At 39.3% G+C, this 22,895-nt stretch overlaps 1 protein-coding gene across 7 annotated transcripts in view; it reads right to left on the bottom strand.

Moving 5' to 3' along the window:
• Positions 1–22,895, bottom strand: part of SLC4A4 (solute carrier family 4 member 4) — a 290,540-nt gene that overhangs the window by 67,170 nt on the left and 200,475 nt on the right. For all 7 annotated transcript variants that reach the window (XM_073637852.1, XM_073637824.1, XM_073637832.1 and 4 more), the window contains 5 exons: positions 16,411–16,568; positions 6,212–6,299; positions 5,096–5,250; positions 4,719–4,832; positions 2,075–2,249 (listed from right to left, as the gene is read on the bottom strand). In XM_073637852.1, coding sequence (XP_073493953.1) covers positions 2,075–2,249; positions 4,719–4,832; positions 5,096–5,250; positions 6,212–6,299; positions 16,411–16,568 — 690 coding nt within the window. The remainder of the gene's footprint in view (positions 1–2,074; positions 2,250–4,718; positions 4,833–5,095; positions 5,251–6,211; positions 6,300–16,410; positions 16,569–22,895) is intronic.

The following is a 22,895-nucleotide window of genomic DNA, read 5'->3' as shown; positions in this document are numbered from 1 at the left end:
GGAATCCCTGGAGAACTACAAGTCCCAGGATCGCTAAGGTGCTGATATGTAACAGAGCCAGGAGACGCTTAGGCCCCGCATACTGGGAGCGTGAACTCCAAGAGAAGGCCCTACCACAAGGTCAGCCAGCGCAGGACAGAGACAAAGTTAGGCCTAGCTCCAGGCAGGTCAGAAACTTACTACGCAGAGGCAAGAAACAGGAGGCCCTACACCCGCTCATTGGGGAGGATCCTGATATGCACCCTTCACCCTACAGTGCTCCGGGATGTGCCTGAATTTCCACCAGTAAAAGGTACTGAAGTGACTACCGTGTCCATTCCCGTTCTTGCTCTGACCCAGCTGGGTCTCGCCTGTCCTGCATTCCCCCTGCATATGCTGCACTGAGACCTAGGTCCACCTGTGGGGAGCTATACCATCGAGCTGCCTTATCACCGGCCTCAGTGGACTGCTGCAGCGCTGGTGCTTGTCACCAGATACCACAGGTGGCGTCATGAACTCTTATAAAATTAACAATTATCCACCCTTTTAAAGAGAGACCCCAGGGTACGGGCCAGGGAGCCGACCACCGCGACATTCCCAAGGCCAGGCAAATGCCCGGGTACCGAGTCATCCCCATCCCCAGGGCTAGTCACATCCTCCTCCACCTCCTCTGCTGACCTCATCGACTGGCTGACTGTGGGTTGACAGTAAGTGGGATCTCCAACCTCGTCATCATCACCCTGTGTGTTATCACACCCGTCGTCCTCAGAGCCAACCTCTTCCTGCCCTGACCGAAAAGTCAAGTTGTCGCTCCAATCAGGTATTTGAGTCTCATCATCGTCTTCATCATTGTCTCCACCAACAGGAGTTACAGTTTGGGAACAAGGGTCTACATTATGCTCAGAACCTTCTTCATCTGGTCCTGGATCCGACCTATAAAGATTCTGGGCATCAGATCAGATCATTTCCTCATCTGGATTAACAGAAGCTCTGGAGCAGACCTCCGTTTCCCAGGCTATAGTATGAGTAAACAGCTGTGCAGACTCAGCCATCTGTGTTGCCCCATACTCAGACGGGCAGCTGGAGACTTGGGAGCTGTGAGGAAGCAAGTGCGATTGGGGTGACACCTCTGAGGACTGGAGTATTTGTGATGTTGAAATTGAGGTGATGGAGAGCCCACTTGAAGGAGCACTTGATATCCGTTGAAGCACCTGCTGTTTTTGTGCCTCATTTAGAATTTGTAGCGATGGGCGTGTCCGTAAGAATGGGATCGTATCACATTGTCCACGAAAAGAAGTCGACATCTTAGTTTGGCTGGAAAATGGTCTTTCTTCTGCAGATGTTACTCCCCCCCCACCGTGGGGGGCCTCGACCCACCGGCGGACAGGCACCAGTATTGGGATAGGGGGGCTGGCCATCAGGGTCCACCGCGGCTCTGGCACAAACCCGGCGACACAGAGGTGGCACGGGCAGGAACGGACTGGCCGTGTCGGCTTCTCACTTTTTGGATTTTAGAAGGGCATGACATGCCTATATCTGTGTCTCCCCCTCCTTTTACTCCTCCACCTCTTTTCTTTTCGCATGACTATATGTACTTGTCACTTTTCCATGTGTTAGTTGTGTCTTCTGAGCAGTTTGTCAGCTTTTGGACACCTTTGAAGGTGTTTTCTATGTGTTTCTATGTGTTTTTGTTTGCCTGCCATTGGTTTTAACGGTGTTCGAAGGTGTTCGACGAACAGTTCGACGAACAGTTCGGCGAACACACGGGTGTTCGACGAACCGAACCGAACTCGAACACTACGGGGGTGGCTCAACACTATTCCTTATCAGCCCTCGAGGGAGAGCATTTCCTTAGTGAGTACAGAATATTGCACAACTTGTATTAATATTTTCCTCCCATTTTTTTTTTCTATAGTTTAATTTTTGTTCCTATGTGAAAGCCTACATTAATGTCATGAATCAGCCCCAAAAATATCTGCAGTTAGTTCAACTGTCAAATTTGATACAAGTTATATCTCAATTTTATGTACCGTATAAGTTATTTTAGTGTTTAGATAACTAGCATGATACAAATGCTTAGGAAAGAAGTAAATACCTGCATATTATCTGTGGCATCTCCAAGAAGTCCACCAAAAGTAATAGCATTGGTCACAGTACCCAAGTAAATAAAAAGTATGGCTGAAAGCGACTGGATGCTTAATGCGTCATAAAAATCACTTAAAAAAAAGGGGGCCTTTCTTTTGATGTCTTCAACTAATCCGCCACAAAACCTGTTAACATAAAAATGGTAATTTATTAAATAAAGTAAAGAATCTGTCAGAATGGTACACCTCAGTACTGTAATAATATAATAGTAAGCGAGACATAATAATATTATAATAACGTACACTCTTCAAAATTGAAATTGCAACATCAAGAAGGAAAAGCGTTGACTTATGGAAATCACAGGATCGATAGACATGGTAATGACATGCAAATGATGAAACAATGGCGAGAACATTTTCAAAACATCTCAATTTATTCAGTATCGAGTATGAGCGTCCCGAGCAGAAATATACGCAGTTACACACATTGCATGCTGTCAATGAGGTTAATGGTTGTCTAAGGAATGTTCTGCTATGTGAGCACATATAGCATGCAAATCATCAAGATCCACTGCAGGAATCACCCTGTACAAATTCAGAGACACTGCAGGCAATGGTAGCATTGGGAGGTACATAATAAAATGAGCAACGTTACCTTGTGAAGGCCTCTTCATGGCATTGCCCACGTGGTCTTCAGACTCATCTCCGGATATCATTGCATCCGAGACAAAAGCAGGACTTATCATGAAAGAGAATGGACCCCCAATCTAGCCTCCATTTCCTTCTTGCTCTGCACTATGATAGCCTTTGAGAGCACTGCCTTTGAGAGTAGTGACGTGAGGTTAATGGAAAATCATTAGCTGGACATCTACCTCATAGCCCAATGTCATGCAAACACCTCCTGATGGTTTGTGTAGACACTATTTAATGCCTTAGGCTTGGTATGTGACTTCTAATTTCACTTGCAGTACAGAATGGATCATTATGCACTATTCTTTAAATCGGGACAAGACCATGTGAGCAACTCCATTAACAGACCTTCATGAATCAATGTAACATTGGTATTACTCCCACGATTATGTTGAGGTGGCAAAATGTACGGTATACAATCCCCTCTAGTCTTCAATCCAAGTACACTAATAGCTATGTGTTTTATTTACTTGGTCATGGAATCAATGGTACGACAATTTCTCCATAATGTCTCAGTAAGCATTTTTAACCACAACAATGCCAGGCTGCATATTGCTCATTCTACTGTGATCAGCCCGTGTTGCCTAAATGTTCTACCAAGATGTGCACTGTCTCTGGACTCATCTGCCATTGAGCACAACTGGAACATCTGGAACATTATTGGTCAGCAATGGCAAAGAGAGCTGCCAGCAATGGATCTTGATAATTTGCGTGCCCAAGTGCATTCATCATGACTAACCATTCCTCGGACAACCATTAATAACCTCATTTAGGCCTCATTCAGACATCCTTTTTTTGCATACAAGTGCTATCCGTGGTTTGCATAAAATTGCGGTGACATGTCTGATTTTGATCCGAGGGTTAGATCAAAATCGGCATTGCAAGTAAATGGGTACGTGAAAAAAATCAGGAGTTGGCATGCCATCAGAGAGGGATTCAATTTTCACTGACTTCTTTTTTTTTTCTCCATGCACAAGAAAAACGGATAACACTCGGCCCACACTCTGATCAAACTCTGATTACACTATGATCAAAGTCTGATCAAAATAATCTTGTATGTGGCAAAACTGACATCTGAATGAAGTCTTACAAATGAAAATGAGCTAATACTGATATCCTATCATACATTCTGCACCATATACTCAATGAAGTTGGTTCGATCATCCACTCCTGTTAGTTTTGCGAACTATCACCAACAGTTTCTAGGAATTGATAGAGAACTATGGAGTATCCTGTGTAGAACAGAATGTTGAGGTCCACTTCCCATTTTTTCTGAGGGAAAACTAGCTGAGAATAACTAGGCAAAAAAATCACAGAACAACATAGTGATAAAATAAATGAAATACACAATGCCCTAGAGTAATTAGCAGTACTCAGATCCTGGGTTTTATAGCCAAGCCTCAAAAAATATCAATCATCCCCAGGTGTAAATGACAAGGATTGTGATGCAGGTCCCTATTTTGTGGATGAAAAGAAACAAAAAGAGAAAGATCCTCCAGAGAAAAAATATATAAAAAATGTACATTTTACTAGTCCAAATCAGAATAGATTAAAACATGTTAGACACCACTAGAGATCCAAAAAGAAACACAGACCGATGCGTTTCAGCAATAAGCCTTAATGATGGTATGATTAAGGCTTATTGCTGAAACGCGTCAGTTTTTTAAATATATTTTTTCGCTGGAGGATTTTTCCCTTTTTGTTTCTTTTCATCCACGTTCCAAACTAGAACGGCTCTGGGCAATCAATACAAAGGATACCAGGTTTCACAACAATGTGGTGAGCTGACTATTCCTCTCCTGGTCCCTATTTTGTGGGGTCTAAGCATTTTCTTTTTTGCCCTTCGTGCAGTCTGAGCCTTAAAACGTGAACTGTACAATATTCCAATGTCACTTTTAGACAGCATAATATATATATATACAGTATATGTTTGCCTAGAACACTGTATACTACTGTATCACTGACCGTCCAGTTCTCTGCAGCTCCGGGGTGTCACCATGTCCTCCACCTCCATGACCAGCATCATGTGGAGTGTCTCCATTCATCTGCACACTTTCCCCACCTGAGTACATGTTTTTCCTGTGGGTAGGACAATAATAGGAACTGTCAAAATATATTTAATAACATATATGGCAGCTATGAACAGATCATATTCATGCAAAATGGAAAGCATGTGAATGTAAGATGTATTTCTAATACTTCTAAATAGATACATCAAGAAATTTTACTATCAGTTTTATGTAATCTAATAACGCACCACGGAAAGGTTACAATATCCTATAGGTATATTCTAACTTTGTTAATGAATTTACAAAATGAATATATAGAATTGAGAACTGTACCTCTTATCAGAAGATGGAAGAGTCTTTGGCGGTTCTATCCTTATTGTAGGGTCCCATTCACCGGGTGGAAGCACTATTACCTCATCCAGAAACTCGTCAATTCCAGCAATCAGGTCCTGCCTGTCTTTTGCTTTATAGGCAATATCATGGAATACCTATAGTGATATCATTAAAGTATTTCTTACAAAAAGTCCAAAGAAATATTTTAAAATACAACTATTCTAACAAACTAAAAATTCCTTACAACTATTAATTGGACATTGAAAGCATAAAAAATGACCTTACATACATTATAAAGGCACACATTATGCATACCCTATTTGCATAATATGGATTATCCCCGTGGGAAAGAGAGAAAAGGTGGCGCTATCTAAGTGCAGTAAGTTGGAGATCAATATGGTAATAAGATAGAAGTCTCTGACCTGGCGACGTTGCGCTACTGGTGCACAACTCCATATGCGTGTATTTTGAAATTGAGGGAGGGTGCAGCTGACCTGCGGTGCTGTTGGGATATCCTCCAAGAGAGATTCCACCAAAGTGCAATACAAAGTATGAAATCCAGGTACTGGGCTCTCCCAAATAACAAAGATCCAAATGTTCACCAGGAATGAACAAGAATGATTCAAATTTATCTAATCTCAAAAGGACATCAAAGACACCTGAAGAAGGCTGGTTCCAGCAGAAACTCGTTGTGGTTTTAACTGTTATTATTCATTCCTGATGAACATTCGGATCTTCGTTATTTGAGAAGGCTCAGTACCTGGATTTCATACTTTGAAATACCCTATTTGGACATTCTTAGCAAAGGGCAGACCCTCATTGAGGATATTCATTTCCCCTGTGGTGACGGCTGAAATTGAATACTTGTTTCTGGTATCACTCCAGATTACAGGTGATCACTGACTATCAACAGCAGAGACATCATGTTAAATTGCCAAAGTGGCCAACCCATTCAACTATGAGCCCAAAATTTGCTAAAATTATTCTTCTATGCAACTACTAATGTCTAACAACGTGTTCCACGGTGCTATAATTACATATTTTTGTATTAAGGACTACTCCTTGACCTCACAAATATCCATCTTCAACAAATAAATAAAGATATATCAGTGTTACCTCATCAGACATTAAAGTAGCTATACTTCTTCCAATCTCATGATACGACTTGGCTTTTCCTTTTGGTCCCAGTAGGATGAAAAGGAATCTGAATTCAAGAAAACAAAGAGACAAGAGAAAAATGAAACACCATTGTAACAATATTATATCTAAACAGACCATTACCATTATAATTAGACATATATATTGTATATCTGAAATACTTTTAAATGTAATATGACAAATGAAGTGTATGGTAAATTGCACAGGATTAGCTCTCAATTCACTAAAAGCTTGCCTGTTCAAGATACTTCCAGCAGGCCCTGTCTAATTACTCTGAATACATACAGTGTGTGGAAATAGCAACTTTTTTTTTCTGTACAAAGAAATATGGTTATTAATATCTCCTGGTGCCTATATCACATTGAAAGTGGTGTCAGATTCTCTTTAAAGGCACCAGTTTCTTATGAATCTATGAGCAGAATTTCACCTACAATACTATCTCTTTCTCGCTTTCTCTTGATAGATAGATAATAGATAGATAGGTGATAGATAGATAGATAGATAGATAGATAGATAGATAGATAGACAGACACGTGGTCAAAATTGTTGGTACTCCTCGTTTAATGAAAGAAAAACCCACAATGGTCACAGAAATAACTTGAATCTGACAAAAGTAATAATAAATTAAAAATCTATGAAAATGAACAAATGAAAGTCAGACATTGCTTTTCAACCCTGCTTCCACAGAATTTTTTAAAAAAATTTATACTCATGAAATAGACCTGGACAGAAATGATGGTACTCTTAACTTAATATTTTGTTGAACAACCTTTTGAGGCAATCACTGCAATCAAACGATTCCTGTAACTGTCAATGACACTTCTGCTCCTCTCGACAGGTATTTTGGCCCACTCCTCATGAGCAAACTGCTCCAGTTGTCTCGTGTGTGAAGGTTGCCTTTTCCAGATGGCATGTTTCAGCTCTTTCCAAAGATGCTCAATAGGATTTAGGTCAGGGCTCATAGAAGGCCACTTCAGAATAGTCCAATGTTTTCCTCTTAGCCATTCTTGGGTGCTTTTAGCTGTGTGTTTTGGGTCATTATCCTGTTGCAAGACCCATGACTTGCGACTGAGTCCAAGCTTTCTGACACTGGGCAGCACATTTCTCTCTAGAATCCCTTGATAGTCTTGAGATTTCATTGTACCCTGCACAGATTCAAGACACCCTGTGCCAGATGCAGCAAAGCAGCCCCAGAACATAACAGAGTCTCCTCCATGTTTCACAGTAGGGATAGTGTTCTTTTCTTGATATGTTTCATTTTTCCATCTGTGAACATAGAGCTGATGTGCCTTGCCAAAAACTTCCATTTTTGTCTCATCTGTCCATAGGACATGCTCCCAGAAGCTTTGTGGCTTGTCAACATGTAGTTTGGCAAATTCCAGTCTGGCTTTTTTAGGATTTCTTTTCAACAATGGTGTTCTCCTTGGTCGTCTCCCATGAAGTCCACTTTGGATCAAACAACGACGGATGGTGCGATCTGACACTGATGTTCCTTGAGCTTGAAGTTCACCTTTAATCTCTTTAGAAATTATCCTGGGCTCTTTTGTTATCATTCGTATTTTCCGTCTGTTTGATTTGTCATCAATTTTCTTCCTTCGGCCATGTCCAGGGAGGTTGGCTACAGTCCCATGGATCTTAAATTTCTGAATAGAATCATAGAATCATAGAATGGTAGAGTTGGAAGGGACCTCCTGGGTCATCTGGTCCAACCCCCTGCTCAAAGCAGGATTCACTAGATCATCTCAGACAGATGTCTGTCCAGCCTCTGTTTGAAGACGTCAATTGAAGGGGAACTCACCACCTCTCGTGGCAGCCTGTTCCACTCATTAATCACCCTAACTGTCAAAAAGTTTTTTCTAATATCTAATCTGTGTCTCCTCCCATTTAGTTTCATCCCATTGCTTCTAGTCTTTCCTTGTGCAAATGAGAATAAAGATGATCCTTCTACAATGTGACAGCCCTTGACATATTTGTAGACAGCTATTAAGTCTCCTCTCAGTCTTCTTTTTTGCAAGCTAAACATTCCCAAATCCTGCAACCGTTCCTCATAGGACATGGTTTGCAGACCAGTCACCATTCTGGTCGCTCTTCTCTGAACTTGCTCCAGTTTGTCTATGTCTTTTTTAAAATGTGGTGCCCAAAACTGTACACAGTATTCCAGATGAGGTCTGACCAAAGAGGAGTAAAGACCGATAATGACTTCACGTGATCTAGACTGTATGCTTCTGTTAATACATCCCAGAATTGTATTTGCCTTTTTTGCTGCTGCATCACACTGTTGACTCATGTTCAGTCTATGATCTATTAGTATACCTAAGTCTTTTTCACATGTACTGTTGCTTAGCTCTATTCCTCCCATTCTGTATATGCTTTTTTCATTTTTATTGCCCAGATGTAGTACTTTGCATTTTTCCCTGTTAAAAACCATTCTGTTGGTTGCTGCCCACTGCTCCAGTTTATTTAGGTCTTTTTGAATCCTCTCTCTCTCTTCTCTAGTATTAGCTATCCCTCCTAGCTTTGTGTCATCAGCAAATTTAATCAGTTTACCCTCAATTCCTTCATCTAAATCATTGATAAAGATGTTGAACAATACAGGTCCCAGGACGGAGCCCTGTGGTACCCCACTTGAGACATTCATCCAGCTGGATGTGAAGCCATTTACAACCACCCTTTGAGTCCGATCACTAAGCCAGTTATGAATCCACCTAACAGTTGCCTGGTCCATTGCATACTTGGTCATTTTTTCAATAAGGATGATGTGAGATACTTTGTCAAATGCTTTGCTGAAGTCAAGATATACTATATCTACAGCATTTCCCTGATCCACCCAGTCAGTGATTCTGTCATAGAAGGAAATTAAGTTAGTCTGACATGACTTGTTAGTTACAAACCCATGCTGACTCTGGTTAATCACTTCATTCTTATCCATGTACTTACATACATGTTGTTTAATAATTTGTTCAAAGATCTTTCCTGGTATAGAAGTCAGACTCACCGGCCTATAGTTCCCTGGGTCCACCTTCTTCCCCTTTTTGAAGATAGGAACAACATTTGCTCTTCTCCAGTCTTCTGGGACTTCTCCTGTTCTCCAAGAATTTTCAAAGATTATGGAGAGTGGTTCTAAAATTTCTTCTACAATCTCCTTCAGTACTCTGGGGTGTAATTCATCTGGACCTGGAGACTTGAACTCATTTATGTTAGCTAAATATTCCCTCACAATCTTTCTGTTTACTGATAACTTGGATTCCTCTATTCCTTTAAATGGACAGTGAAGATCAGTTGATGTTACATTTTCTTTCTGAGAGAAAACAGATGCAAAATAGGAATTAAAAAGTTCGGCCTTCTCAACATCCTCTCTTACCATTTCTCCATTTTCATCCTGTAAAAATCCTATAGCATCTTTGACTTTTCTTTTACTTTTGACATACCCCCAAAATCCTTTTTTATTGCTTTTGACATCTCTTGCAAGCCTTAATTCATTGTCAGCTTTAGCTAACCTGATACGTGCCCTACAGGATCTGCAGACTGCATTATAATCTTCTTTAGATATGCCTCCCTCTTTCCATTTAATAAACATTTCTTTCTTTCTTTTTAGCATGTGTTTAAGTTCTGTGTTCATCCATCCTGGTTTCCTTAAATGCTTCCCATTCTTCCTACTTTTCGGGATTGTTAACGATTGTGCTTTGAGAATCTCATTTTTAAAAATTTCCCATCCTTCCTGGACATTTTTGTCCTTAAGGACATCCAGCCATTGGATCCCTCCTATTCTCTTTCTGAGTCTCTTAAAATCTGCCTTTCTAAAATCTAACCTTGAAGTTTGAGTCTTCACATGTCTTCCTCCTCTAGTTATCCAAAATTCTATAATAGCATGATCGCTGCCTCCTAGGGTCCCAGCCACCTTTACCTCCTCAACCATTTCCTCCCTGTTTATAAGAATTAGATCCAAAGTAGCAGATCCCCTTGTTTTCTCCCCTACCTTTTGGAAGATAAAGTTGTCAGCAAGAGAGGATAAGAATTTGCTTGACCTGTTAGTTTTACTTGAGAGAGATTCCCAACAAATGTCTGGATAGTTGAAATCTCCCATGACCACTACGTCATATTTTTTGGAGAACTTGGTCATTTGATACATAAAGAGTTCATCCATATCTTCAGCTTGCCCAGGTGGCCTGTAGTAAATGCCTACAATGGTGTCCTTTCCGTTGTTCTCTCCTTGTATTCTTACCCAAACAGTTTCCACAGAACTCCCAGTCTCTGAAGCTTCAATCTCTGTGCAGATATACGCTTTTCTAACATACAATACAACACCTCCTCCTCGTTTATCAAGTCTGTTTCTTGCAAATAAGTTGTATCCTTTTAGCCTTTTATTCCAATCATGTGTATCGTCCCACCAAGTTTCAGTGATTCCAATGACATCATATTCCTTTTCCTGCATTAGTAGTTCCAATTCTCCTTGTTTGTTGCCCATGCTTTGTGCATTTGTATAAAAACATTTTAGTTTGTGATTGGTTTCTCTTCCTCCCATATTTTTATTATTTAGATTTTTTTGTCTTTGTTCTTCTTTTCCACTTCCAGTAGCAGAGATCTCAATAGTATTTGTCAGCTGTATGGCTTTTTCTGGCCTTTTGCTTCCCTTCCCACATTGTTCTAGTTTAAAGCTCTTCTGATGAGTGTAGCAAGGCGACTTCCAAATACATGTTTTCCAGTCTTCGTAAGGTGCACCCCATCTCTAGCAAGTAGTCCATCGTATAGGTAATTCATTCCGTGATCCAGAAATCCAAATCCTTGTTGACGGCACCATCGACGTAGCCAGTTGTTCACCTGTAGAATCTTATTCCACCTCATTGTTCCATGGCCATCCACTGGGAGGATGGATGAGAAGACCACCTGCGCTCCCAATTCTTTCACTTTCTTGCCTAAGTCTTCAAAGTCACTGCAGATGGTTTCCAGGTCCTTTCTTGCGGTGTCATTTGTCCCCACATGTATTAGCAGGAATGGGTAGTGATCTGTAGGTCTGAAGAGTCTTGATATCCTGTCAGACACATCTTTAATTTTTGCTCCTGGAAGACAGCACATTTCTCTTGAGGTTATGTCTGGTCTGCAGATAGCGGCCTCTGTTCCTCTTAACAGGGAATCCCCCATGACCACCACTCTCCGTTTTTTCTTCACAACATTCTTCTTTCTCCATCCAGGAGGATTCTGAGGGCTTACAAGGTTATTCATTGCTGGCAAAGTCTTATCTTGCTGTATTTCTTCATGGTTCTCCTGTGTGAGAGCCTGGTACTGGTTCCTGAGCAGTATGGGTGCTGACTGCCTCTCGATCCTCCTGCTTCTGTGGGTCACATGCTTCCATTCCTCTGTTTCGTCAGGTGCAGTTCGAATTTCTTCTCTTTCTGAATCATGAAGAGATAATTCTGCTCTGTCTAAGAACTCTTCACCTTCCTTAATGATTTTCAAGGTAGTTAACCTCTCTTCTAGATTTCGCAACTTTTCCTCCAACAGGGACACAAGCTTGCATTTCTGGCATGTGAAGTCTGGCTTTTCCACTGGCAAGTCTGTGAACATGTAGCAGGATATGCAGCTCACCAAATGGCTCCTGGACTCTTCCATGTTCTTATTGTTAATGTTCTGAAAACAGTGAAAAAAGCTTAAAAAAAAGCTTCAAAATGCGGCGCGCGGTTTACCGATGTCCTCTTTTCAGCTCCAACAGCCAAAATCCAGTGTTCTTTGAGCTCGCGGAGACTCTTCACTTACCCCAAAATGCAGTGGGAATATGCAAATTATCTCCTCAGGACTCCTCCCCTGGTTTACCGATGTCCTCTTTTCAGCTCCAACAGCCAAAATCCAGTGTTCTTTGAGCTCGCGGAGACTCTTCACTTACCCCAAAATGCAGTGGGAATATGCAAATTATCTCCTCAGGACTCCTCCCCTGGTTTATGTGCAACTGTAGTCACAGGAACGTCAAGCTGCTTGGAGATGGTCTTATAACCTTTACCTTTAACATGCTTGTTTAGAATTTTCTTTCTAATCTCCTGAGACAATTATTTCCTTTGCTTCCTCTGGTCCATGTGGAGTGTGGTACACACCATGTCACCAAACAGCACAGTGAGTATCTTTAGCCCTATATACAGGCCCACTGACTGATTACAAGATTGTAGACACCTGTGATGCTAATTAGTGGACACAACTTGATTTAACATGTCCCTTTTGTCACATTATTTTCAGGGGTACCATCATTTTTGTCCAGGCCTATTTCATGAGTTTAATTTTTTTTAAATTCTGTGGAAGCAGGGTTGAAAAGCAATGACTGACTTTCATTTGTTCATTTTCATAGATTTTTAATTTATTATTACTTTTGTCAGATTCAAGTTATTTCTGTTACCATTGTGGTTTTTTTTTCATTAAACGAGGAGTACCAACAATTTTGACCACGTGTGTAGATAGATATATGGATAGATAGAGAGATGAATAGATAGATATGGAATAGATAGATAGATACATATGAGAGATAGATAGATGATAGATAGATATGGAATAGATAGATAAATAGATGATAGATAGATAGATAGATAGATAGATAGATAGATAGATAGATAGATAGATAGATGCCCAGCACCGCCTCCTCCTGCGTGATCGACAGCTTCTATGCCGTGTGACTTCAGGCAAAGGATGATGTAGCGTGGGGCGGGGAATAGAGCTGGAATGACAGAGGCTTCGAATATTCAGCCTCATTTGCATACCAAACACTGATTTCACAGGAATTGAGGAACAGACTAGTTATGTAAAGGATTTATCTTTGAAAGAGCTACATGAGCATATAAATAGTTTGGGGTGTGAAACATACGGACAGATTCCCTTTAAGACGATCTACAGTATTCTCACCAATATCAGCAGTCACACAATAATATTTAATCTATCTAGTGTAATTTTCTTGTACGTACTGATTAGAAGTAAACTAGAGAGGAATCTTGGTAGGGTAAGTAGTTTTACAGTTGGGCCTATAAAATCTTGTAGTTACTTGTTCTCCTGGCAAAACACTATTTGACAGTCAATACAGACTCTATCCTGCGCTTATTTCTCCTTCATTTCTTTCATATTTTCTACAACCTGCCCTCCCTGAGACTTTACATGTTTTCTTCCCTATCAACGTTGTGGAGATCTGTTAAAAAAAACTCCCACTCTACTACTCCCTGTAATACTGGGAGAAGAAGGGAAGGGGAGATCAGTGAGAGCCATTAGAAAAAGGACCAGTAGATCTGACAGTTTTGCACAGCACTAAGCTATATAGTGGACTAACAGACCCACTGCTGCAGCAAACTGATAGTCTTCATTAAAAAAAAAGTTCTATTTCTAATTTCGCTATCAGGAAAAAAATGAACAATTTGGTGCAAAAGATGTACATAGTCTTAAAGCTAAAATGTATAATTTAAACAGTTACTGTTTATGGCACAAACCACACCAGCTGAAATAGACCAGTCATGATGGAATCTATCTGCTCATAATATTTGGATTGAATTTGCTTGCAAACTCTAAATTCCTATCTTTATAACCCATATGATATTGAGGATTGTGCTCCTCTGCTTTTAGTTGGTATTTATAAGAGCAAATGAGAGCGTGATAAGTTTACATGAATGGCTGTGAGCAGAATGCTGAGACTTTCCACTAAACACATTGCTCTCCAGGGATTCACATATCGGATTTTCACCGGATTCAGACTCTGCGAATGACTCCACATTTCTCACAAATGTAAATTTAATTGAATTGTTAAATCATTGATAAAACTTGGTGCTAAAGACAATGAATACATAATGGATTTTTGGAAAAAAAAAAATCCATAAAACGCATAAAAGGTTTTATTTCCATTAATGCTATGCATTAGCCTATTTCTGTTTTATTGTTTTTACTATAATGTTTCTATAAAAAGTTGCATTTCTAGAACAATCATGTCTAAAAATCCCCTGGAAAGAGGTTTTGTAAAAAGAAATTTAGCAAAAAAAAAGAAAAAAATAACAATAAAATAGAACATTTATATAAAGACAGAAAATACTAAAAACAACTGAGCCTTTCCAGGAAATAAAAAAGGCTGTAAACTAATGTTTTAAGGATAAAGTTAAAATCCTTCATGTTAGTATTAGGTTTATTGCTCCCCGTCTTCTAAGAAATAGAACTGGTTTTTCCCGTCTACAAAGCCATATGAAACCTTATTTTTTCAGAGACAAGTTGTAGTTCACTTTACCATATAATGTAGTGAGAAACATGAAAATTGGCTAAAATGGTGAATAAAAACATTATTATGCCCTTATTTTTTTTAATTTGTTTTTATAGCATTCACTGTGTGGTTCACAAGACCTGACAATTACAGCAGAACAAAAACTATATAGTTTAGTTTTAAATTTCACTTCTTTTAAAAAAACTATGAAAAATAAAATAGTTTTGCATCACCATTTTCTAAGACACAACTTTTTTATTTTCTGCCAATGGAACTGTTTGATGAGCTGGGGAGACAAGCTATAGTTTTTATTGGTACCATTTTGGGTACGTACACCTTTGATCTCCGTTTATTCAATTTTTTTCGGAGAAGAGATGTGACCAAAAAAAAACCACAATTCTGGATTTTCTTTTTTACTTTTTATGGATTTTACCGAACAGGATAAATTATTTTTTTTGATTTAGAAAGAACGGACTTATTTGGATATCACAATACCAAATATGCTTTTTCTCTTTATTTTTTTTTCTATTGGGAATGGGTAAAGAGGGATGCTATGAACTTTCATGTTCTTTCATTAAGTATTTTTTCATTTTTACACTATTTTTAGTTTCTGTTAAAGGAACTGAACCTACCATTGGATAATGGCTGGTACAATACACTGCAATAGTAAAGTATTGCAGTATATTTTAAAAATGACTAATCTTCTATGAAGCTCAACCACAGTAGCCAAAGGTGGCCAGCAACAGACCCTTGACTACATGCAAATATCATGGGCTCACGGCTATCATCATATGGAGAACCAAAAGTAAAGTAAATGCATCCTAACTTAAATGAGGTTAACAGAGGCATCACAACAATTGATATAGGCATCTAAATGATTTATCAGTAGCGATTGGAGATAGCCTAACAGTCGTGTACAAGTCTATGTGCCCACGATGCAGAAATGCTCCGGATTTTTCCTGAGCGTTTCTGCATCTCCCTGGCAGAAAAAACGCATGCGGATTGTACATGCGGATTGTACATGTGGATTGTACATGCGTTTTTCCTGCCGGAATTGCCGCTGCGGAAATGCTTAAAAAACGCATAGTGGGCACACAGCCTTATAGGCAGGTGCTGGCTGTATAACACCGCCGGCATTTACCTTGTATGGACTGGTTTTTACACCAGACATCTGCTGTAAATGGATACCAGATGTCATGAAAGATTAGCAAAAAGTTGGTAGTTAGTAGTGGGGTCATTTTTTTATTTGCATCTACAAAGTCTTATAACCTTTTATTATGTATATACTTTTATACTGTTCTTGCTATTGTAGTTTTACAACTAATTTCATAGAAAATCTGAAGGCTATTACTATAAATGATCTTAAGGCCACGGCCCCACTATCAGTATTCGGTCAATGTCTTTTCTCAGGTGTGGGAGCCAAAACCAGGAGAGGGTGATAAATGCAGAATTGGTGACTTGTTTCTATTATACCTTTTCTCTGATTATTCCTCACCTGGTTTTGGCTCCCATTCCTGAGAAAAAAATACTGACCGAATACTGATAGTGGGGCCATGGCCTAAGAAGAATAAAGGCATCTAAGTGAAAGCAGAGATGGATAGCAAGATAAGAGAGATGATGAGATCTATTCCTGTGATGATTGACTTTCAAAAGGCAGTAGTGAATGAGTGCCACACAAGTCCATGTTCTCTTCAAACTCTCAAACTGCACATATATGTGGATATTTTAGTGTGCGCTTAATAAAAACTGTTAGCATCAATGTTTTCTTGACAGGTGATTTGGAGGTGGATCAAGCCTATCTTCACACATGCTGACCAACATTTTCACACTCTTTGTTCCCTACGCTTCTAAATGTAGCAATTTTTTCACAGTTGTTGCACAAATCCTTTTACCAGTTAATTGTAATCCTAAATAGACCACACAAGAAAGAAAATAAACTGTATTATTGTACCTGGTGGGCACAGGAACCTCTGTGAGAGATCCAAACATCACTGCATCCTTTAGCCGGACAAATGCAATGAAAGGATTCTCCAAGAAGTCAACTTCTCCGACAAGGACATTGGAGGCTTCAGCATCTCTTGGCAGTTTCTTCATGAATTTGTTCTTTAGCTAAGATATAAACAGACATGGTGTAAGTCATTTGCATGCATATATTTCATACAATGGGAGCCTGTACATCATAAATGAAGTCCTTCAGAACAATGCCAGCTGATGGTAGACAAACAAATATCATAGGAAACAAGTTCCGAACCTCTGAACATGCATGACTTCATGCAAAGATATAAACACATAAATACCCCTATTGCTACAATCCTGTCTATAATATCTATAAAAAAAAAAGTGTAGGAAACAAACAAAAAGATGCCGAATCAACAATGAACACAATGTGAAATGCCAGCACAAATGATCAAACATATCACAAGACATGATACCCATGTGGGTTGCAAAAGAAGGCTTAGAAGAAATGTCTACTACTGCAGAAAAGACAAACCAAAACCATGAAAACTTCTTAAATGTTGGCCATAATATACTCATTTTTCTTGTATTGACAACTCATACATTATGGTAGCATAAAAAAAACATATAATGAAAGATTCTCAAACTTACTCTAGTGTTTAAGATCCAGTACAGTCCATAGTTTTCAAGGGGGAGTACATGCGAGATATTTGATTTAATTGTAACCTTAACCACTATACAAAGTTTATACCTTAATAAATTCAGAAAAAAATCAACAAAACTATCTATGGGTTCCTAAAGGCCGCGATTCATCAAGACCAGGGATTTTAATGCTGGTCTTGAGAAGGGGTATGCTGGAGTCAGACAGTCCTGATTCATTAAGAGGCTAGTAACTCTTAATGAATCAGGAGCATCTGGCAAGTGTTAAGTATCTCCATGCGCAGCGCCACAAATCTTACTCCAGTCAGTAACTAGAGAAAAATTTCTGGAGTAAGGAACGTCACAGTTTGTGATATATTAGATGACCTCTGGCGTCATGCCCCTGTCCTACCCCAGCTCCGTCCATTTAGGCATAGCTAGGAGAAACAGGCATGAAAATTCTAAAAGTTGCAACAATTTTTACGAAACTTTGGAGCAAAAATTTTGCGACTTTTCAAAACTTTTTTACAACAGTTTTCTGGTGTAAAAGATTTGATTAATTGGCACCATAGTATTTCTCATCTGAATAATCAATACTATGTCTGGTCCGAGATATTCTTCTGAATTTCTAGTCAAGGTAAACTATAAAAGTGAATACAGAGGTCGGAAATGATCTTGAGGAGATTCAATCAGGTTTTCCATTTGTACCTAAACCATGTCCATATTATTTTTGTTGCATATTTTGTGCATCATTTTTCTTGCATTATTTACATGAATTATATTTGATCCTTCTATTTACCTATCCCATATTTATGTTATACTTGTATTTTACTTCCCATTATTATTTTACTGTATATATTGACACAGATCTTGTAAAAATACATGGTGAAAACTTTGGAAATATAATTTGTTTACCTATTGCTAAGCAAATAAAAAATATATTCAGGCATTATACAAGATTTTGCATTTACAGTGGGACCAGAAATATTTGGACAGTGGCCGAATCTTCATGATTTGCGCTCTGCATATTTTGGATTTAAAATGAAACAACTTAGATGTAATTGAAGTGGAGACTTTCAGGTTTAATTAAAGGGGTTAAACAAAATATCCTGTGAAACATTTGGGAATTGCAATCATTTTTCTACAAAGCCTCCTCAGTTTAGGGGCTTCAAAAGTAATTGGACAAATTAACTTTCCATAAATAAAATGTTCATTTTTGATACTCTGTAGAGAATCCTTTGCAGGCAATAACTGTCCGAAGTCTGGGCACCATGGACATCACGAAATGCTGGGTTTCCTCCTTTGTAATGCTGTGACAGGCCTTTACTGCAGCTGACTTCAGTTGTTGCTTGTTTGTGGGTCTTTCTGCCTTCAGTTTTGTCTTAAGCATGTGAAAAGCTGCTCGATGGGGTTGAGATCTGGTGAGTGACTCGGCCATTGCAGAATACTCCACTTCTTTGCCTTTAAAAACTCCTGAGTTGACTTCTCAGTATGTTTTGGGTCATTGTCCACCTCTACCGTGAAGCACCGTCCAGTCAACCTTGCTGCTTTTGGTTGAATCTGAGCTTCTGTCTTCAGTCACATCATCAATAAACACTAGTGACCCAGTGCCATTGGAAGCTATGCATGCCCATGTCATCACACTGCTTCCACCATGTTTTACAAAGGATGTGATGTGGTGTGCTTTGGATCATGAGCTATTCCAAGACTTCTTAATATTTTCTTCTTCCCATCATTCTTGTACAGGTTGATCTTAATTTCATCTGTCCAAAGAAGGCTTTTCCAGAATTGGACTGGCTTCTTTAGATCTTTTTTGGCAAAGTATAATTTGGCTTTTCTATTTTTAAGGCTGATAATGGTTTGCACCTTGTGGTGGACCCTCAGTATTTGCTCTCATTAAGTCTTCTCTTTATGGTAGACTTAGATACTGAAACACCTACTTTCTGGAGAGTGTTCTTGACTTGGGTGCATGTTCTGAAGGGGTTTTTCTTCACCATGGAAAGGATTCTGCAATCATCCATCACTGTTGTTTTTCGCTGGCATCCAGGTCTTTTTGCGTTCCCAAGCTCACCAGTGAGCTCTTCTTTTTGCAGAATGTACCAAATGATTTATTTGGCCATTCATAACAATTCTGCTGGAGACGAAAAGGAGAGTCAGCTCACCACATACCAATTCACCTGTATTCCTTAGCAAGGAATCATCATACAGGGCCACAGACAAGCAAATGAAATGGAAGATCCTCCAGAGATGAACCGGTAAGTGAGTAAAACTTCACATTTATTTAGATTAGTTAAAAATACTAGATAGTAGATCCAGCAAATCCACAAATAACCAGATTAACCTATGCCCATACTGCCTTAGTCATGGTATAGGTAGGCAAGAACATGTATTCTTGCCTACCTATACCATGATTAAAGTGGTATGCCGAAAAGCGTAGGTTAATCAGGTTATTTGTGGATTTGCTGAATCTACTATCTAGTATTTTTAACTAACCTAAATAAATATGAAGTTTTACTCACTTACCGGTTCATCACTGGAGGTTCTTCTCTCTTCATTTTGTTTAACATTTCTGTTATCTCTCTGGTGGGTATCTTCTTTTTTTATCCTAATGATTGTCTGTTCTCTTCCATTGAGAGCTCCTTTGACCACATGTTGTGGGTTCACAGCAACAGCTTCCGAATGCAAATGCCACACCTGAAATCAGCTCCAGACTTTTACCAGCTTAATTGATGGTAGATTAATGAGGGACTAGCCCATTAAACAGCTTTCGAGATCATTTTCCAATTACTTTTGGTCCTTTTAAAAAGAGGCAGCTACATATTAAAGAGTTGTAATTCCTAAAGCCTTACTTCAATTGCGATGTGAATACCCTCAAATTAAAGCAGAGCGTCTGCACGCCTATATTGATTATATAACTGCATCTTGAATATGTTTTGGTAAACAGCTAAAATGACAAAACTTGTATCACTGTCTAAATATTACTGGACCTAACTGTATATCATTGTGCGGGGATCAAAACTATGGAAAAGGTATCATTAATGGATGGAATAAATAATAGTGGAAAAAACCCTATAGATTTTCTCCACAAAAGGGAGAAACAAAAAGTGATACAACGTGAATATTTAGCACTGAAACGACTAACCAGAACCCCAACATACAAGCATTATACAAACAGGGACATTGGTGGAAATGAAATATGTGAAAATAACTAGAGGTGCTGGGTATATCTGTGTGATTCTAAACCTAAAGTATAAAGGGTTACTCAAGTACACTATAAATAAAGTTTATTAAAGAAAGCACCATATATACTTACAATGTGGAGGATCTTGGCGATCTTGGTTACAGTAATGGTAGAGAGAAATCTATAGCCCTAGAGCAGCAATCCAATAATGAAAAGTGCGCTTACACAGGCCGACCTGTGGCTGATAAACAATTACTGATCAGCTACAGAGAAACTAATTTGCAGCCATATAATAGCCTCCTTAGACTGCAGACTGCAGTTCTTTGAGCACAGAATGGTAGTTTATACGATTGTTCTGTGCACTTACAATATCATTGTTCTCGGTTTACACAGGACATGTGCTGCTGGCCGAAAACGATGATTTTTATGCATGCTTAAACAACATTTCATTTGACAAATGAGCTTTTAACTAGGTGCAGACGACCGTATGTTTACTCATCTGAGAAAATCGGGTCGATTATGCAAATCAAAGTGTGATCACAGTGTGCTCCGAATCTCTCAGATGAGAAGATAAAGAAAAAAAAATGTATCCATCTTCTCTATTCTGTCAGTCTGTGAAAATCAAACTGCACTCAGATGTCATCTGAGTGCAGTCCGATCATTTCAACGCACTCATTGACTTGCATGGACGAGTGCGATCCAAATATTGGATCAAACTCTGGCATGCGGAGAGGCTGTCTGAGGAAAAAAAAAAAATCGGGCTTGTACACGGCCATAGAATAACATGTGGACGAGTTCTATCAGTCAAAATGACAGATAACACTCGTCCGATTTTTACAGTCATCTGCATAAGCGATTTTGCTCACTTTTTGGGTAATTGGCAGCCTGTTTAGACGATTATTGGGGAATTGCATTCCTAGGAACACTGGTTCCCTATGATCGGCCAGTATAGATGCGCCCTTAATGGTCTAAGCTGATAGAGGAAATATTTTAACCAGGTTATATAAAATCCCTCTATTGTCCAAAGGCTGTGCCTATATGGAGATGAATTGCAATTCCAAATACAGCCCATGGACAAGAGTGGCACAGTTTCTATAAAAAAAAAGGTGGAAAGCCTCTATTCTAATCCCATTCAGTCCCACTGCTCACATAATGTGCCTTCTAACCTTTATTTATAGGGTCTTGGAGAATCCCTTTAATACCCTACAGCACCTTGCTCACCCTGCCTGTGGTTACCATGCAGTGCCAACATGCATATCCTCTCACCTGTTTCTGCTTGACAAGATGACATTTGTAGGCCTAGAAAATGTCACAATTTAGCTATATATAATACAGTAACATGAGTATTCAAGTAAAACACAAGAGCATATCATCTTAGACTAAGATCAGTGGATCACCCATACATGAGCATAAAGAAAACAACATTTATTCCCCATGGAAGCAAAGATCTCAAACTATGGACTGAAGCACTGAAGAACCCGATCTACTAATCAACAGGACTGAAGTCTTCAATACTATAAGGAGAAGCTACTTAATAAATAAGGGAAATGGTTAGTGAAAAACATGGACCCTTACAGGGGGTCCATAAACTGAAGGTAACCGGTCATACAGAAAATAGTATCTGATCTAAAGAGCAAGCGGAGCTGATGAGACTGATAAACATGTCTGTGGGAAAAGTTTCAGTGAACCTTGCATTGTTTGTATGTGTACGAGTCCAGTGGGCGGTCTTATTTAATGATTGACAGGCTTCCCTGTATGACGGTGCATGGACTCCTATACACCAGTGAATAAAATACAAATACTGAATCTTTCCCATCAAATCAATATATCATTCTGCTCAGCTTCTCCTTCTCTAGACCATGCTGTCCACAGATCGAAATACAGCAACGACGTGATAGGGTTCTTTTAGCTATCCTGCATCCTCTTTTCATCCACCTGTGTTGTGGTGTTCCTCCTAAAAATGTATGCATTAACTGACAACTGGGCTGTGTTGACAGTTCTGTTGTCAAAGGGGTGTGTCCCTACATAGATTGATACGATCAGCACTGATTGGATAATATCAGACTGTGTAGGGACACAGGAGAATGGGGACAGCCCTTCAACTCAAAAATATTCAGGAGGAATAACATAGGTATAGGACAACTCAGAGAATAGATGCTCCAGAATTGTTCACTCATGGCGAATGGTGGACAGGTCCTCTCTACGGAACTGTAGTTTTATGTCAGCACTCATTTCCTTGTCTAATATTAGATTTTGTTGCCAAAACATTCAGTGTGACAGCACGGGACTTCTGGAAGGGAACAAATACTGATGTTACTATATATTAAAATACAGGTAATACTAAAATGCAGTTCAGCATATTAGATACACTCAATTAATGTAAACTGCTTAAAAGACTCCGGATGTGTGATTAATTCTTCCCAGACTAACAGGAGCACTTTAGCTGAATTATAAATAAACGTTGATATGGAAACACTTAATGAAAAAGCCTCCAAAAACAAACGCACGGAGACGTTTCATCTCTTCTTTTATGGCACTGTCTACCCTGACTCCGCCAATGTATTCACATCTTTCCAAGTGTCTTTTGTATCTACAACAGACTATTTGTACAGGTCTGCCGTTTGTAATGAGCTGTCAGCATTCGGAGGCCACCATGAAGA

This window comes from Phyllobates terribilis, unplaced genomic scaffold (assembly GCF_046119375.1).
Source record: "Phyllobates terribilis strain yellow unplaced genomic scaffold, ASM4611937v1 Scaffold_1__5_contigs__length_1240528914, whole genome shotgun sequence".
Lineage (NCBI taxonomy): Eukaryota > Metazoa > Chordata > Amphibia > Anura > Dendrobatidae > Phyllobates > Phyllobates terribilis.
Note: the sequence above shows the minus strand (reverse complement) of the source record. Positions and strands in the feature narration are given on the sequence as shown.